Source organism: Pleurodeles waltl, chromosome 9 (genome assembly GCF_031143425.1).
Source record: "Pleurodeles waltl isolate 20211129_DDA chromosome 9, aPleWal1.hap1.20221129, whole genome shotgun sequence".
NCBI lineage: Eukaryota > Metazoa > Chordata > Amphibia > Caudata > Salamandridae > Pleurodeles > Pleurodeles waltl.
Genome location: NC_090448.1, coordinates 809,505,685 through 809,524,807, shown reverse-complemented (window position 1 = coordinate 809,524,807; position 19,123 = coordinate 809,505,685). Strand labels below are relative to the sequence as shown.

The following is a 19,123-nucleotide window of genomic DNA, read 5'->3' as shown; positions in this document are numbered from 1 at the left end:
CCCCCCTTCCCTTCCCCCTGAGGTGCCTGTAGTATTTCTATCTGATGCCCTGGCAGTGTTCTCTCCGATTGTGGTCAGGTATCGTTTGTGGGCCTCGCCCATGCATTTTTGGACTGATGGTGCACGGAAATTGTTATGTACATATCTGCACTACTTCTCGTATTGTATATAATTATGACTGATTTTCAAATATATATCTGTATATTTTTGTATGACATGTATATTGGCACATTACATTGTTTGACCGTTTTTCACTTTGTGTATTCATTCTTCCGGGGGGATTGTGGGTTGTTACTGTGTTTTTTGTGAATGCATTGGTGTGTATGTTGTAATATGCGAGGGTGGGGGTGGGGGTGTTTGGTGTGTGTCCCTCTAACTTTTGCCTCCCCCTCCCCCATGTCGTAGGTGCAGTACTCACCGTTGTCTGCGGCGCCTACGTAGCTGTTGGTCGTAGAGGAGCAGAAACACAAGGGGAGGGAGTATTTGTAGTTCCGGCTCCATGGATTCCTCGTTCCTCGTGGGATATGTTCAGGTGAGCGTTTTCCCATAGCAAAAGCTGTTTCCGCCGTGTTTTTATCCACGGTGAATCCGCCCCGGAAAAGGTGGCGGATTGGTGGGTTGTAATACTGTGGGCGGTACATTGTCTTCCGCCTGTCTGTTGGCGGTGACCGCCGCGCTGCTTGTCTGTACCGCCGTGGCGGGCGAAGTGTTAAAGTGGCTGTCTTTGTTGGCGGTGTCCGCCAGGGTCATAATTCCCTTTTTTTGTCCGCCGGCCTGTTTGCGGTATTTCTGCTGCTTTAACACCGTCCGCCAGGGTTGTAATGACCACCGAAGTGTCTCCTTCAAAATTGCAATACTGCCAAAAGAAAGTGAAATATTTGGGTCACCAAATAGAAAAAGGGTCGAGAAAAATAATGAAAGAAAGAATAACGAGTGTACTACAAATGAGTCCACCCAAAACAAGAAAAGAGGTGAGAAAGTTTTTTGGGAATGGTGGGCTACTGTCGCCAATGGATTCCCAATTTCTCAACTCTAGCCAAACCTTTACAGAAATTGACCCAGAAAGATGCGCAGGATGAAATAATGTTGAAAAGAGATGAAATGGATGCCTTTATTGAATTAAAGGAATGCATGTGCCGAGCTCCAGCTTTAGGTATGCCTGATTACACAAAGCCTTTCACATTGTTTTGTCATGAACGTGATGCATGTTCCTTGTCTGTCTTCACTCAAGCCCATGGTGGCATAAACAGACCAGTAGCATATTGTTCAGCTACTTTGGACCCAGTCGCAGCAGCCTTACCAGGATGCTTGCGTGCTGCAGCAGCAGTTGGTATGAGCCTGAATCAAAGTGAAGGAATAGTGATGGGACATCCTTTAACAGTTATGGTCCCTCACTCAGTCGAAATACTTTTGACATGTTCCCGAACACAGTACATGACTGGTGCTAGGCTTACAAGGTACGAGACAATAATTTTGGGATCACCTAATGTGCAGTTAAAAAGATGCACTATGTTAAATCCAGCAACTTTGTTTCCCAGTGAAAATGTTGACATTGAAAACGCCGATGATTGAGCATGACTGTCTTCAAGTGACTGAATTTTGTACTAAACCAAGACCTGATATCAAAGATACTCGATTGGAAGAAAATGACCAGATTATTTTTGTTGATGGTTTATGTTAAAGAGATGCACCAGGAATATTGAAAGCAGGAAATGCTGTATGTACAATAACTGGTGTTCTGGAAGCATCTTGGCTTCAAGGAATTTATTCTGCACAAGTAGCGGAACTAGTAGCCCTTACTAGAGCGTGCCAACTTTCTGCATTAATGAAAGTCACCATTTACACTGACAGTAATTACGGATTTGGAATAGTGCATGATTTTGGACAATTGTGGTCACAAAGAGGCTTTATGACCTCTTCAGGATCACCAGTGAAAAATGGTGAAAGAATAAGAGAATTGTTACATGCTATCCAGTTACCAGGAGAAGTAGCAGTGGTAAAATGCAGTGCACACTTGAAATCACAAGACTTTGTTTCTTTGGGAAATGGATATGCAGATCAAATCGCAAGGTTTTGCGCATTGTACTGTATATTGCTCAGAGACGAATGGAATTTGATAAGTGAGCCAGAACTTGAACCAAGTGAAGCCTTTCCTCTAAAAGTTGTAGACACAATAGAAGAATTGAAATTCCTACAAAATAATGTTAGTAAGGATGAAAAACTCTCATGGAGTAAATTACAATACGTAAAGAAACCAGATGATTTGTGGGTTTCAAGTGAAGGGAGATTAGTTTTCCCAGACAGTATTTTGATGCAAATAGCTAGGTTATATCATGGACAAGCACACATTGGAAGAGATGCCATGATTAGATTATTCAAAATTAATTGGTTTAATCCCAACTTTCGCCAAGTTGCTGAAGCAGTTTGCCATTGTTGCGTCATTTGCCAACAAAAGAACGCAGGGAAGGGAACCTTAGTAAATTTGAGCCACATTGGAAGAGCAGGTGGGCCATTCAGCAGGATGCAAATGGATTTCATTGAGATGCCTATGCATGCAGGATTGAAATATGTGTTGGTGATTGTGTGTATTTTTAGTCACTGGATTGAAGCATACCCTACACGCAGAAATGACAGTCTCACAGTTGCAAAACTACTCTTGAGAGAACTAATAACACGTTTCGGATTTCCGATCTCTTTAGAATCAGATAGGGGAAGTCACTTCAATAACGAAGTAATCAAATTGCTATGTGCAGCACTGAACATTGAACAAAAGTTGCTTTGTAGCTACCGCCCTGAAGCATCAGGACTAATGGAGCAAATGAATGGCACGCTGAAATCAAGAATGACGAAAATATGCGCATCCACAAACTTGAAATGGCCTGACGCGTTGCCTTTGGTGTTAATGTCAATGAGAAACACAACTGATAGAAAAACTGTACTATCACCACATGAAATACTCATGGGCAGAGCCATGAGACTTCCGGCAGTTCCTGTGAATGCCCTTGTAAATATTACAGATGATATGGTATTGGACTACTGCAAAGGTCTGGCTGATGTGGTTCGCTCTTTTTCTCACCAGGTAGAGGCAACTACCTTGCCACAGATCCAAGGTCCAGGACACGCCCTGAAAGCAGGTGACTTGGTTGTGGTAAAGAAGCACGTGAGAAAGTCGTGTTTGGAACCCCGTTGGAAAGGACCTTTTCAAGTGATTCTGACAACTACCACCGCTGTGAAGTGTGCGGGAGTTCCCAACTGGATTCATGCCAGTCACACGAAAAGGGTGACGTGTCCCACAGAAGAGGAAATTGAAGCACTGAAGTTACCAACAACTAACAGGAAAGTACTAGGCACTGAGACAGAACGAAGAGAGCCTGAAAACGAGCAAGAAGAAATTGAGACGGAATAAATATTCTCTGAGGAAGACTCAGTCGATCCTTTTGAGGACAACAGAGAAGAAGCCTCAGGAGGTGACAAAGACCCTATCTCAGGTGAAGAAGCAGGACAGCCTAATAAGAGGAAGGCTTTCCCAGAAGCAGACGATACGGGAAAAGAAGGAGAAAACCTGATTGACCTCCTAGGGGAAGGAGACAAGACAGAGCAAAGCGAAATTGTTCCAATTCTTCCAGAACCGGTTGCAGGTCCATCAGGTGAAAGCAACGTGAAACGGAGACAAAGCATATCACCAGTGAAATCAAAGACTAAAGAAACATTAAATGAAAACAAATGGCCAAAATTGAAAGAGAAAAGAAAACAAGTGTCTATCATAACAACATTGAATGAAGAAAAAGACACAGCCAAAGAACAAGACATAAGCGAAAGGGAATCAAAAGGAGATGCAAAATTGAAAAGGAAAAGAATAGCGAGCAGAAGATATTCTGGTCCAGAATGGGCGTACACAGCCACTAACGATTGGTCAGACGAATTTCCATCTCTTAGTCTTGAAAACGAAGAAGCAAAACAACACTTTGGTACTTGAAAAGTGAATTTCATGAACATTACCGAATAAGACATTGATAACCTGATTGACTTTTGAAACCGATTTTGATACAAAGCTGCTAAACCGATAAGAGACTAAGCTGTTAAAGAAAACTGTGTGAACTTTGACCTCCTTGATCCTACATATATATATATCTGCAAATTTGATTTGATAAAGTATCTTCAACTTTCTGATTCTCTATAGATCATGACAGACAATACTACACAAGGACATAAGATGAAATATTGTAATACATGTGAATAGGTCTAATAATTACATGTGTACTAATAATCATTGCAATAATTCTTGGAATGCATGGAGGGAATGAAAGAGACGCGAATGATGCTTCTATTTTTAAAATTACTACTGAATTAACTCCTTTGGAGAAACTCGAACGAGACGAAAAATACTTACATGACTATACTAATGACAAGAAAGAACTCTCATCTAATGTTTTCTATCGCTTGCTGAATGAGTATGTTGAGACAATGGACGCAAAAGATTGTTATATATGTACACAAATCCCTACATCAGTAATAGAAGGGGTGACATATCATAGCATGCCCCTTACGTATGGAATAACATGTAGTTTGTTACTAACCAGATTTTATGGCCAGGAGTATATTCAATACTTCTATTCCAATCATGATGTCGTATTTTCATATGTCCCCATAATTGAGTATTTGAGCAAAGTAGCAAGAGATTATTACATAAAATTAGTTAGAGGTTTCTTTGAACCATTATCACCTTTTTCCACAGTTCACACTCATAAAGAAAATCTTACATGCTTACTTTCACCCGTAGAGAAAAGCTTTTTAGACCACACTGAAGATAGAAGGAAAATGGTAAAGGAAAAATTAGAAAAGGAATTACATAAAAGGACATCTGTAGACAACTATGCTTTTGCCACAATAAAGACACAAGGGAAACTAGCTTTAGATGCATTACACATAGCGAAACTTTGTATATATAGACCTAAATCATATTATGACACAATCTTTGTAGGAACGAGTGAACGTAAACATGTGTTTTTATTCCAGAATAAATGGACGTTGATGTTGAATGGCCTAGATCCAGCTACTCCAGGAGTATATTATATTTGTGGACTCAATGCCTATTATCGTCTTCCAAAGGGATGGTATGGGAGATGTTATTTGGGAATAGTATTTCCAAAGATTTATCAACTAGATGACTTAAAGAAATTTCCAAAGCTCTCTGAATTACATCGTATTCAGAAAAGGGAGACAGCTTCTGGTGTGGGAGGAGACATATTTGGAGCAATAATTCCTTCAGTAGGAGTTATATTGAATTCAATCAAAATACAAAAGTTGTCTACTATTGTGGATAACATGCTGACAAATTTCTCAGGAGCAATGATCCTGATGGATACTGAAGTTGCTGCAGAAAGAGCTATGACTCTTCAAAATCAGCTTGCTTTAGACATTCTTTTAGCAATGAATGGCGGCGTTTGCAAAATGCTTAGTGCACGTCACTGTTGCTCTTATATACCAAACAACAGTAAACAAATTAGAAATATGCTTACAAATTTAACTAACAATAGTACAGATTTGAAAGAACTGAAAGAACCAGGAGTATGGGAAAAGGTTGGAAAAGGATTTGCTTCCGTGTGAAATTGGCTCAGCAACATTTGGAACTGAATATTACTGAAAATAGTAAAAGGGATATTAATAATACTAATTTGCTTAATAGGTATTTGGGGAATATGGAAAGCTATTAAAATACTGAAATCAAGAAACAAGAGAAGAATTGAAAAGAAAGAACAAAAGGAAATGGTAAAATTATACAGTGAAAAATCAAAGGGAGTAAAACGGAAATGTGAAATGATTGAACTGCAAAATTATTGAAACAGAATTTTAATTAAATAAAATTTGTGAAAGATTTAATGTGATGACATAATTAGTCATCAGAGGAGGGATTGATGAAGCAGAAAAAGCAAGACTAACAAACATTCATATATCATGTAACAAAACCGTATAAGACAATGTGATTTTAGCAAAGAAAAATAATGTATGTAGAAAAATGTGCCACGAAGTAGTTCGCCATTAGTATAAACAAGCTTAATTAATCATGAAAATCGACAAATGTATGAATGTGTCATAATTGAAGCTATATTCTATGATTTTCTTGTTAAACTGTTAGATGCTTAGCTTAAATTTAGCAGATGCTTTGGCCTAGTCGCCTGGTCTCAATTTTAACTGCGTAGCTTTCACTTGTATTAACAAAGACGTGTTTTTAACCTTTAAAATCTGTATTTTTCCAGTAGAATGACTAATACACTTATCATAAAGTTGCGTGCTAGGCAACTTTCATCCCCTTTGAAGCAAGGTCAGTTTCTGCAGGTGCAGATAGTGAGGACACTGATGCAAAATTAATTGGCAACTTTGTTGCTACTTGTGTTCCAAAACTCCAAGGACACCTTATGCGTAGATGAGCATTAAGAGAAAAGACACTATTCACTGGTTAAAGAGAAACCACCCCATGGACCCTCCAATGGAAGAACCTGAAGAATTTGGAACGTTTCTTATTTAATCCCACCGGACGAAGAGAAGCCAGCCATGTTCTTTGATGCCATTTTGAAGCCAGATTTGAGAAGCCATTTTGATGGCACTTTGATGCCTTTTCTCTATCCCAGAGAGAGACTTTAAAGAATTCTCACCCTAGAGACTTTAACTTTGACTTTACTTTGCCTTGCCCATATAATAACTTTTGCCCCCCCACTTTCCTTGCTGCTGCAAGGAAAACTTACCTTAAACTTTGCCCCTTTGAAGTCTGCCCCATGCTGATCGAACCGGTACCTGAAGGACGAAGACTTATCTTGAATGCTGATTATATTTGGTAATTATAAAAGGATAAAATGAACTTTTCATTGTATTTTCCTTCTTAGGTACCAACTGCTTATTTTGACAGAGCCTAAGCTAGAAGTTTTCTAAATTTGTGTTGATGAAATTCATTTTTGCATGAAGCCCCACATGCCAATGCTAATCAGAGGTTAGTTGAGGTATTCATTTGATGCACCATGCTGAATTGAAATCTTGTTATGCTGACCGATGTATGCAATTAGCCAAATTCAGTTACTTTTATTAGTGATTTGCATTGCTATAGCTGAGTGCATTATAATCCAAGTTTTGCGTAGATTGCGTTTCTTCCGTCGCTATGGACAGCCAGTAATGTTCGTATATGTGTATCATTTCATTTTGAGACTTACTTACATTGTGTTAGCTTTGTTAATATAGGGAAATAAACTCATTAACTTTTATTAAACGAGTGTGGCTATTCACGACTGAAAGGTCATGGTGTGTTTAATTATAGATTTTCTGTTTAACTAATTTGTTGATTGATCACTAATTGAGTATTGGTTATTGATTATAAATGATTATTGATTTTTGATTTGAGGGATCTGACAATTCTTTGGATGAGGAGAGCTCAACCAGGTCAAAAGGTTCACCGACCTCCGGCGTGTCCAAGTATAACTAATTTATAAGGACTGGACGCGCTATCACATCTATGTTGTAATCAAGAACAGTGTCGTACATATTAGCATAGACTACGCCTCTGAATGTACTGAGCTTATTTTTTATACACCATGCTGCCAAATGTGATTATCGCATGCACAGTTCCAAGTAAAATTAGTCAGTCCTAAAAAAAGGGAAGCCCATGGTATTGCCCTAGTGGAACACGATCTGCTAAGAAACTGTCAAACTCCTGCTTTCATGAAACAAACCCCGTGGAGGGAAAATGAACTAATCTGAAACCGCCTCTGGCTCCTCTTTTCTCTCTTTGACTCTTACAGTGGGACTTGGTGTGTAACCTGCAGGACCTGCGGCAGTTGTCGCAGTCTGTGTTCATGGCTGGGGTCTTGCTGGGTGCTATTGTGTTTGGACGTCTGGCAGACAGGTACTTGCTCATTTCCGTCTTGCTTCTTTGTTCTCCAAATTCTCACCTATGCCTCCCTGACCAGGTATCTCTGCAAGGACATAGTCAGCCTTACTGCTAAAAAAAAGATGTCTGCCCTATGATGCTAAATTCATGGTGTTAGCGCTGAGTGGGATAGTGAGAGTTTAAGGCCCAGATTTAAAACAACTTTGCTTCGGGTTTGCATTACTTTTTATTAATGCAGCCCACAATGCAAAGTCTACTGATGGGCTTTACAATCCAACGTAACTCACAATTTGCATTGGATTATATTCCAAAGCAACGCAAGACAATGCAAGGCTCTGCTTTGCCCCAGATTTATCAAACTAGAGTGCACACATTAATACTGTAAACAATTCCACCAGTTCGGTCTGAATGTAGTCCAAAAGATGAAAACCATCCAAGGGTCTTGAAGTGTGTTAAATTCCAAAACTTCAGCCTTCTTGTTTAATCATGAACAATTGGACATCCACAGCTGACGTGTTTCACCCCTAACAGGACTTTCTCAAGGTAAAGCATATGTGGTTTCTTATACATAAAACAGCAATCAGATAGCCAAAGTCAATTTTTACATCCATACTTTCTTTGCCAAGGTAATGGAGGACAGTTTTTCCACCTTGTCTATTTGAATAAAATAGTGGAGATGACGGTATGTTGACTGAGGACTTGTAGCCATAATACAATCTACAATCATAGTCTAGAACCCAGTTTGCAAGTCACCAACATTCGTAAATGTATACGATTGAACATTGGTGACAAACAACCTAAGAATAATAAAGTTTTGGAAACAAACACACTTCAAGACCCTTGGATATTTTTCATCGTTTTGGACTACTTTCAGCCCAAACTGGTTGTACTTTGTGCACATTAGTTTGATGAAACGTGTATGTATTCTATCACATAGACCGCTTTGGGTTCTGAGGTAGCTGGATCCACAGTGTATGCACCAGTCTTAACACTTTTGGAGTATGGATATTGAGTCACTGGACTACATATGAGTATTAGCTACTATTGTAACTCATTCTTTGCCTTGCCTTGCTTTGTGTCAAGGGGAGTTTCATGGATGGTGTATGGGATTTCCTATGCAACCACCTATGGGTTTTGATGCAAATTCCTACCTCCAAAGGATTGTAGACAGGGATCTGTACCAGAATCCTGCATGTACCTGGGGCAGGCATAATGAGGAGAAATTTTCCCATTTCTTTTTTTTTTTTTTAACTTAGAATGTGTGCTGTAGGATACAGAATGCATGCAAAGAGGAGAATTCCTGAAAGCATAGATTTTGTACTGGAAGGTACTCTTTCCTGCATAACAAATTGTGAAAAGATGATCCAGCTCAGGGAAAGAGAAGAACTGAGCCATTTTTTAGTAAACATGGCACAGTTTTGCTCTCTCCTGTTCATTCAACACAGCGCAGCAAATTGATTTGCTGCTCTGCGTAGCTTCAGCCCCTACTACATCTGGCCCTGCTTGTCCTGTTGGTGCCTCTAATACTAAAAATCAGTAAGAATTAGTGAGGGCCAATCATATGTCTCTATACAGCCTTTATGAGGTGTCAAACTGGCAGAATATTTCCTGAATTCCCTAAAGAAAAGTCCACCTTTGTCTTCCTAAACACAGGGAGGACTCATTTATTTGTTTATTAATCTAGGGCCATATGTGCGAACACATTTTCCCATAGACACAGAATGGGCAAAACTGCTTGCTACATCTGGCCCTAGTCTTGTAGGTAACATCAAAGTATTTGCGAGAAGTCAGAGGTGTTCCCACTTCCTTTTCTGATGAGTCCGCATGGTTGACTTTGGGAGACAAATATTGCTTTCTAATTATAGAATATCGATTAGCAGCTATGCCTCTTTAGGTTTGCAAGGTGTTGTCCCCCGCCCCACCCAGACTTAGCATAATCTTTTATAAATGTTTTACTTTTCCAGTTTTAAGAGAGTTTAACGTTTGACCCTGAGACTGTGCTCTTGCTATCTTTCCCTCTTGTCATGTTCACGTGGCAATGGACACAGGTTTGGACGGCGCGCCTTGATTATCTTGTCCTACCTGCAGATGAGTGTTGCTGGCACTTGTGCGGCTTTCCTGCCATCCTTCATCCTCTACTGCTCTTTCCGTTTCCTGACAGGCATGGCTTTCTCCGGACTCCACCTCAGCTCGATCTCTCTAAGTGAGTAGAAAAAATAACATTTTAGTAAAGCAGGGCGAAGAAAAGTAGGAATAAGTACTGTCAAAACTAAAGGATCTGGCTTATAAGTGAAAGTGCATGTTCATTGACCAGTGTGTTTAAGTGATTTATTGTATTGACATTTTGAATGCAACAATGATTCAATTGGTTGATGAATGGATGCTTCCATCGGTACACTTACTTATCCATCCATGCATCGATCATTTGTCACCTGTGCACAATTGGTTGATGAATGGATGCTTCCATACAACGCACTCTCTCATCCATCCAGGCATCGATCACATGTTGTCTGCGCACAATTGGTGGATGAATGGATACCTCCATCCACGCACTCACTCATCCATCCATGCATCGATCATGAGTCATCCATGCACTTTGAGCATTGGACCTGCACTGGATATGCACTAACAAAGATACTGGGAAAGAGGTGCTGTCAAAAATGACCAGCCAAGCCACACAGATAGGCTCACTAGGTGCTTCTTAATTCACAAACTTGCACCCAAGGCAGAGTTCTTAGATGACAACCACCCAGCGCATGCCATTTTGCTCTTTTTAGGGTCGAGCATGCAAAGCGTTCTCTCCCTGTTGTAATATCTCTATGGGCTTTGTAGGCAGCCCATGCCAAGGCCATCAGTTTGGTTGGTTCATGGGCTTAGCTTTTAAAATTCGCTTGATTTCATTAGTGAAAGGCATGCCTACCTCATGCATTTCTGGTGTTAAGCCCTCCTGGAGCGCACTGGCCAATTACTGAAAACATACTATTTTTTCTCTTTATTTCGTAGGCAGCGCGATCTCGCTGGGCAGTAATTGAGCGCTTTGCATGCCATCGACCCTGTTACATGGATAATTGCATTTTTGCCGGTTACATGGATGATTGCACTTTTTGCCAGTTACATGGATAATTGCACTTCAGCTGGTAACATGGATAATTGCACTTTTGCCGATACGTTTTACTGCAAGCCAACTTCTGTTTCCTTTTTGGTATCTGCTTCGTGCTCATGGCAGCGTTGGCTCGCTTATGTGAAACTGTTTATGTTTTCATTTTCAGTTTATGTCGCAAGAAAAGTCCGGTTAGGAGTTTACAACAGTGATAGCTGTAACTCGAGAAAACGCGAGACCCATTGCATTGCAAATGCTTTTTACAATTTAGATAAGGGACGCACCCAGTTGCTATGTACATTTCTGCGTGGGACTTGTCTAATGCGGGGCACTCACGATGTAGGTCTTGTATTTCCCTGAGGAAACCGAGAAACATGTATTGTTCTTTTGCCCTAAATACATTAATCATAGGCGTAAGTACATTGTCCCCTTATGCCGGTGCTTAAGTTTTACAAATCGTATTGATGCACTGAGAATGTGCAAGAGGATCTATCACTAGTGGTAGTGGTGTTGGTCTCCAAGTTTCCCTTTGCGGCATGGTCTTACTGACAAAAACTGATGAAAATATTACAGTGAATAGATGTGTGTGGGGTCCACCTCCATGATTCTTGTATTAGCAATTTAGAATTTTTTATCTGTGCAGGCATTGATTTTAGAGCCCCGCCTGCTGCTGCCTGCCTCTTCCAATAGGTTGAAGGCAGTGTTGCTCTTGTTGTGCTGCCTTCTAAGTGGTTTGGCAGCCCATACGTCACTTCCTGTACTTGGCCGAGGAGCACCGGCCAAGTACAGTTAACTTACGCCTCACATGTTTTTCTGTTGTTTGGATGGACTATTTTTCTTTGTTTTCAGCCTCTCGTGTTTGTCAGCACTCATGTTCAAGCTCGCAGTTCATTTTTTGCGTTTGCCTACCACTGGGTCCTTCCTTTTACATAGTCAGCAGTAACAAGTAGTTGTGTTGTACTTGTCGGTTTTTACTTTTTTGTCACTATAATAAACATGAAATCGCCCTAGGAATGAATCCTCAGACTCTCCCGACACAGCTGGAGAGCCTATACTACAATATTCACTGCACTCGGGAAACCTCGACCCATAATGTTCTGCAAGCTTTCGTTTTACCACACAGTTGTGCCCATAAATCAGCCTGCGGTGATCCTAGGACAATGGGACCACCCCCAAAACATTTATAACGATGTGCTCTTTCTGTTCAACCAATCTTGTGGGTCACACTAGGAGAGAGGGGACACAAATATCATAACCTATTCCATCATTTAGTGCATGTTTAACTTCTCTTATAGCTGAATTCTTTTTTTTTATACAGCTAGGAGGATTTTATGTTATAATGGCCTTGTTGGTACCTTGATATTTCTGCATGGCAGACATGTTATGCGCTATGTGCTCTTGACATTGAGAGAATAATTGTTCCAAAATAATAATACTGACTTAGTGGGCTTGACAAGAACATCTAGCCACCACTTATGGTACTGCGCCTTCTGTTAAGAACAATGACAATTTACTTCTGATAAAGATTTAATGTATTCATGGAAATTCAGCCCATAATGCTTTGCAGGCATTAGTTTTACAACAGGTTTGTGCCCATAACTCAGCCTTTGGTGGTCCTACAGTATGGGGACCATCCCCAAAACATTTAGAATGGTGTGCTCTTTCTGTTCAGGCAACCTTGTGGTGGCCCAAATATCATAACATCTTACACCACTCAGTGAAGCTTTAAATTCTCTCATAGCTGAAACATTTGTTTCTACAGCTGAGAACAGTTTGTGTTGTAAGGGCCTTCTTAGTATTCTGACAATTATGTCTGGCTGATAGATGTGTAATGCACTACATAAAAAAAGAATTGCTCCAGGGTGCTACTGATTTAATTGTCTCAACAGGACATCTAGCCACCACCAGTAGTACTGCATCTTCTGTTAATGGGATACCTAGCCACCACCAGTGGTACTGCACCTTCTGCTATTGAATGAACACACTTTATTTCTGATAAACGTTTAATGTATTCATGAAAAATCAGCCCCTAATGCTTTGCAGGCATGCGGTTTACAACACATTTCTGCTCTTAACTCAACCTGTGGTGGTCCTAGGGCAATAGAACCACCCCCAAAACATTTTGAATTATATGCTCTTTCTGTTCAGGCAATCTAGTGGGTCACACTGGGTGAGAGGAAGCCCAAATATCAATACCTCTTCTACCACTCAGTGTATCTTTGAATTTTCTCATAGGTGAAAGAATTTTTAAATATATAGTTGAGAGGAGTTTGTGTTATAAGAGCTTTGTTGATATTAGTATTCTGACAGTCCTGTTTGGCCTGCACGTGTGTAATGCACTGCGCTTTATTCAAAAGAATAATTGATCCCAAGGCATTACTAATTCAGTTGGCTCAACAGGGGCATCTAGCCCCCACCAGTAGTACTCCAGCTTCTGTTTTGGATTTTACAGGGACATCTAGCCATCACCAGTGATACTGCACCTTCTGCTGTTGACTCTACAGGGACATCCAGTAATGATCTGCGTCACAACATCCTTGTGCCACTGACTCCACAGTGAAATTATATTTAATTTAAAAGGCCTGTGAGGCATAAAAGGCCTGCTAGGCCATGTTTCCTCCAAATGCTATTTTTACTGTTGTTCTCTGTAGGGGCTTTTCCGACCATTACAGTCCAATGCCAATTGTATGAAGGAATACACAAACGCAGTTTATTTCTGATAAATGCTTAATGTGCTGCATGGCTAAATATTTATAAGGTCCCAAATGCGAGGTTGTCATTATCATTTACAATGCCAACAGCTCTAACTCTTGCCAATGCGTGAACTATTGCATTGCAAATGCTTGTTTTATCTTAGTATCCCATTGTCAGTTGTATTTAACTATTGTGTTTTATGATGTATTTATGCTTGCTATTTTGCACATTCTTGAAGTTGTGATCTAATTCTCGCTCAATCAATAAACTATGAACCTTTGAAGTGGGGTAGCGTAAAGGCAAAGTGAGTGACCTTGTAGAAGAAAAGGTGAGGGAGAGGAGAAAGGGTTTAAATATGGTTACGAAAAAGATGCCAACGACAAATAGCCCTAAATAGTAATGGATCAATGCAGATGCCTGACACCCCAGGGCCTGTACAAGAAGTGCATTCCTTAGAAGGTATTGTTTGTCTTTTATGGCAGCTAAACATCTTCCTAAATAGGGACCTTTTGGCCCAGTCAGGCTGTATCTAGCTCGGTCCAGAGAGGAGAGACACATTCTGGAACTGTCCATGCCTGCCAGAGGCTGGTGGTTATTATGACGAGTCATGGTGTCAGCAGTCCCCCTAAATCATGGAGGGGCTGAAGATGATCTGTCACACTGACCCTCAGGAATTCGCTATCTCTGGGGTTGCCAAAGCAAAGCAGACTTGAGGATAGGGTGCTTGCCTATGTCAGGTGCTGGAGAGAAGGGCAATAGTTTCTGCTTGTTAGAACATTTTAATTTTGCTGCATTAGACGAAGTTCACAAAATTTTGCATTGCGCAATTTTGCATAATTTTTAAGCCAGGAGTTTTAACGCTGGCTAATGCCTTTCCTACGCACCATGCGGGCACCTTATTTAAGGAATGACGTTAGCCGGCGCTGCGGACTGGTCTGAGTAAAAAAAATTTACTCAAACCAGGCAGCACCGGCGTAGGGGAAAATGGGGGTTGTGCGGCAAACAACGGTGCAAGTCAGGTTTGAGGCAAAAATCATGCCTCAAACCGGACATTTTTTGACGTACAACCTCCATTGAAATGACTCCTCTATTAGCAAAGACAGGAGTCATGCCCCCTTGCCCAATTACCCTGCCCAGGGGACTTCTGACCCCTGGGCATGGTCATTGGGCACAGTGGTATGTAGGGGGGCCCAAATTAGGCCCCCCTATGCCACTTTAAAAAAATAAAAAAATACTTACCTGTACTTACCTGGGATGGGTCCCCCCATCCATGGGTGTCCTCCAGGGGTGGACGAGGGTGGCAGGGGTTGTCCCTGGGGACAGGAAAGGGCACCTCTGGACTCCTTCCATGGTCAGAGACCATGGAAGTGAGCCCACAGGTCCCTTAACGCCTGCCCTGACCCAGGCGTTAAAAAACAGTGCACATCAGGCTGTGCGCCATCTTTTAAGGCCTGCCCCCTCCTGTGCGTCAAAATGTCGCTGGAGTATAAATAAGGTGCACAGGCCTGAAAGTAATTTTTTGGGCGGGAACACCTACCTTGCATGTCATTAACGCAAGGCAGTTTCCTGCATCCCAAAAATTACGCACACAGAGGAATTTTGACATCCGCGGGCTCGGGCGTCAAAGTTTAAATATGGTGCACGGTTTGCGCTGAATATGCAATGCACATTCGGCGCAAACAGAGTATAAATATGCCCCATAATGTCATTCGTGCACGTTTATATAACTTCCTGGAAATTTCTCAAAATGTTGACAAAAAATAACTGCATGATGTCCCACACTTGTCTGATAGGCACTGTGTTTATCACTGAGTTTGCAGTTAGAGATGTAATATAAAATGTTACGTTAAGGCCCTGTGCAGCGCCAGTATGCATCACATAGAGGACTTGACCGTGCTCACTGCACACAGTTGCATTGCACAAACAGGACATGGCTATGCAGAGCAAGTCCTTTATGTTACACACCGAGGGATGGGCTATACCCACTTACCCACTTTTCATGTACTCGTTAAAATTTTTTATACTGCACTTATGGATAGTGGGGCATATTTATCAAGCTTTCCCGCAGTGCATTGCAGCAAGCCACCTTGTTGTGCTGCATGAAAGGGAAAGGGCAGGAATGCTCTCTACTTAACATTATAGGGCACGTTCCTGCCATTTTCTTGCGCTGGCACACTTTTGGCTGCCTAGCACCAATGCAGGCACCTTTGCATCGTAGTGAAAGGGTGCCCACGTTGGAGACAGATTTGTTTTTGTGCAGCAAAGGACCCTAAGCAATGCACCTTTTATCGTCCGATTTCTTTACTAAATGTCGACGCCAACGTTTTACAGGCATCGTGGCACATAGATGAGCCCCTTATGTGCAAGGATAACATGAAAAGTATTTGTCACCTCATGGACAAAACACAACATTCTCGCAACCCGACTCTTCTCCTGTCTATTGATGCAGAGAAGTCCTTTGATCGGGTGCAGTGGCCATATCTCCACGTCGTTCTAACGCGCCTGTGCCTGGGACAGCGTTTTTGTCAATGGGTTCAGTGTTGCTATGCTTCCCTCAAGGTCAGGGTGTGGGTCAATGGGTCCTTATCTAGGCCCTTTCCAATCGCTCGGGGAACCCGACAGGGTTGCCCCTGTCACATTTACTGTTTGTCCTTTACATGGAGCCATTTGCAGAACACGTAATCATCCACATATTTTGGGCATCCATATGGGGGCAAGGAACAAAACATTTTGCTATATGCAGACAGTGCCCCTTTGACCTTGTCTTACCCTTCTACGTCCCTGCATGTGGTGATGGGGGAACTAGAGGCCTTTGGCAGAGCCTCTGGCTTTAAAGCTAATACCAGGCAGGGAACCCCATCCCCCACGGCTGAGTTAAAACTTATGGGCATGGGGTGTGCAGCACCCTCCCAAAGCCTCCTTAAGGTCCAAGAGGACACCACCCCTCCGAGGCCAATAAAATTAGTAGGGGGAGATGGGCCCTCCCTCCTGTGCGTTGCTATCGCCCCGTGATCACTTCCCTTGGAGCTGGCTCAGTGACAGTGTCCCAGGGTCCCCATTCCTTGACACACTGTCTATTTCCTACCCAAGGGAGCATGAGCAGGAAAGTTTTTTGTGCTCCCACTATGCAGCAGGGAAAAATAGAATTGCTCCTGCCTGGCAGGAGCAGAAAGAAAAGCGGCTCCCACTGGGTGCGAGGTATGGCGGCTCCCACTGCTCACAGGATGGGTGCTGATAGGGGAGCCAGTGAGGCTGTGAAGGCATCGGGGCTCCCCCAAAGCCCGAACATCAATGTTGTGGGGGTGCACCAGGCAGGCACCAGGGCATCCTAGTGATTTAAAATAAAATGTGCCCAGCTTATACAGTGGCGCCGTTTCCAGGAAGTTAGAAGGTCTGTGGGGCCCTGCTTCTCTCCCCATGACCCCTAAAGTAAAACATGTTTTGAGGTGTCCTGGGTGGGCACCCTGGGTTAAAAATATTATCAAAAAATGCTGTACCTCGTGCCTGCGTGGACCCCTCAATCTCTTCGGATGGCCCATTAAAAAAATTAAAGCAGTGAATATCCCAGGTGAGAGAATAATAATAAATAAGAGGCCGGAGCTGCTCATTTATTATTCACTGCTCCTGGCAAGCAGTGCCCCATAAAGCCCTAGGAATTTTTAAATAACATTCTTTATTCCTGGTGGTGCCCCCCAGAAGGGGAAGTGGCACCACCAACCGCCTTTATAGTGTTGTTGGAGGCTGCAGGGAGTCCAGCAGCCTCCCCTTAAACATTAAAATAAAAATACAGTAAGTCTCCTGGGTCAGTAAATCTCTGACATAAGAAAAGCTTATCATATTTTTTAAAGCGTTCTGAGCTGGAGTTGCAGGACTTCCTTGTGGTGCTATGGCTGTACCTTGTCACCTGAATAACGGTAAAAGAAAAGCTCAAAGACACATTGCTGTTTTTTTTTTACTAATGACTAATTTAAAAAAAATCACTTTAAAAAACATTATAATGTGTGACTTTGTATAATATACATTTGATTATAATTATTTGTGATTTTTTCACAAAGCTAATTGGTCCGCTTTAGAGATATTAATATGCTGAGCAATTCATGAAGCCAATATGCCTACTTTATTTATTTTGGTGCTCTGAGCCTTTGACAAAGTCAGTAGGTTTGCCTTACTTAAAATGACATCCTTTATATTGTAACACCTTTAGCCATGCGGCCCGCTGGTATTGGATACCAAAGTAGGAGGTTGGATGCAGGCCCTGCGCCCAACCCCATCCTGTGCATGGCCAAAGGCCACTATGCACTGCTAATTACCTCACATACTACATCAGTCATGATATGGTCTATGGCATCATTGATAACATCACTACAACATCTGTTGTTATGTTATGTCGTTATGCTCTGTAGATTTGTTGAGCCCACTTGCCAACTGTGAGGGTATCGAGGCAATTAAGCAGGTGTGTAGGTCAAGTGAGTAATCGAAAGGAGAACCACATGATTCAATCAATCAATCAATCACTCAGTGATTTCTAAAGCGCTGCTAATCACCCGTAGGGTCTCAGGGTGCTGTTTGCGGGCGAACTGCTCAATCCAGGAGCCAGGTCGTGAAGTCCTTCCTGTACTGCTTCAGTGATGCGGACTGCTTGAGTTTGAGAGGCAGCATGTTTTCCATGTCTGGGATGCGAGGTAGGAGAAGGATCTTCTTCCAGTCGTGCTTTTCTGGATCTTGGGAACGGCTGCAAGGGCAAGCTGAAAAGAACAGAGATGTCTGTTGGGTATGTAGAAGGTTGAGGTTTGCCAGTCCTTTGTTGTGAAGTGCCTTGTAGGCGTGGATCAGGAGTTTGTATGTGATGCATTTATTGACTGGGAGCCAGTGTAGGTCTCAGAGGTGGGAGGAAATGTTGCTGTGTCGGGGGTGTCCAGGATGAGCCTAGCTGCTGCATTCGGAATTCATTGTAGTTTTGATTGTAGTTTCTTGGTGATGCCGGCATAGAGTGCATTGCCATAGTCCAGTTTGCTAGTGACAAGTGCGTGGGTGTCTTCCTCATGTTGGAGGGGATCCACTTGAAAATCTTTTGAAGGAGTCAGAGGGTTTGGAAGCATGACGATGAGACAGTGTTGACTTGGGGGGTCATGGATGGAGAGGAGTCCAGGATAATGTCCAGATTGCATGCGTGGTCTGTTAGAGTGGGGTCATTTCCTCGCTAGTTGGTGAGTTGAAGAGCCATATCTTCAGCATTTTTTGGAAGTCAAGTTTTGAAGAAGAGGTCCTGATGTGTTAGGGAAGGTTGTTCCAGGTCTTGGTAGTAATGTAGAAAAAAATCTGTGACCTGCAGGTCCGCTTCTGTTGCTGCATGGGATATGTGCGAGAGAGAAAAACGTAGATCACAGTTGTCTGGTAGGTTGGTAGAAGTGTAGGCGGTGGTTGATGTAGGTAGGTCCAAACTTGTGATGGGT

The 19,123-nt window shown here is 42.1% G+C and overlaps 1 protein-coding gene across 1 annotated transcript in view; it reads left to right on the top strand.

Moving 5' to 3' along the window:
• LOC138260013 (solute carrier family 22 member 20-like) overlaps positions 1–19,123 on the top strand; it is a 407,633-nt gene that overhangs the window by 23,618 nt on the left and 364,892 nt on the right. Inside the window, exons 2-3 of the mRNA XM_069208073.1 lie at positions 7,788–7,891; positions 9,925–10,079. Of these exons, the coding sequence (XP_069064174.1) occupies positions 7,788–7,891; positions 9,925–10,079 (259 nt within the window). The remainder of the gene's footprint in view (positions 1–7,787; positions 7,892–9,924; positions 10,080–19,123) is intronic.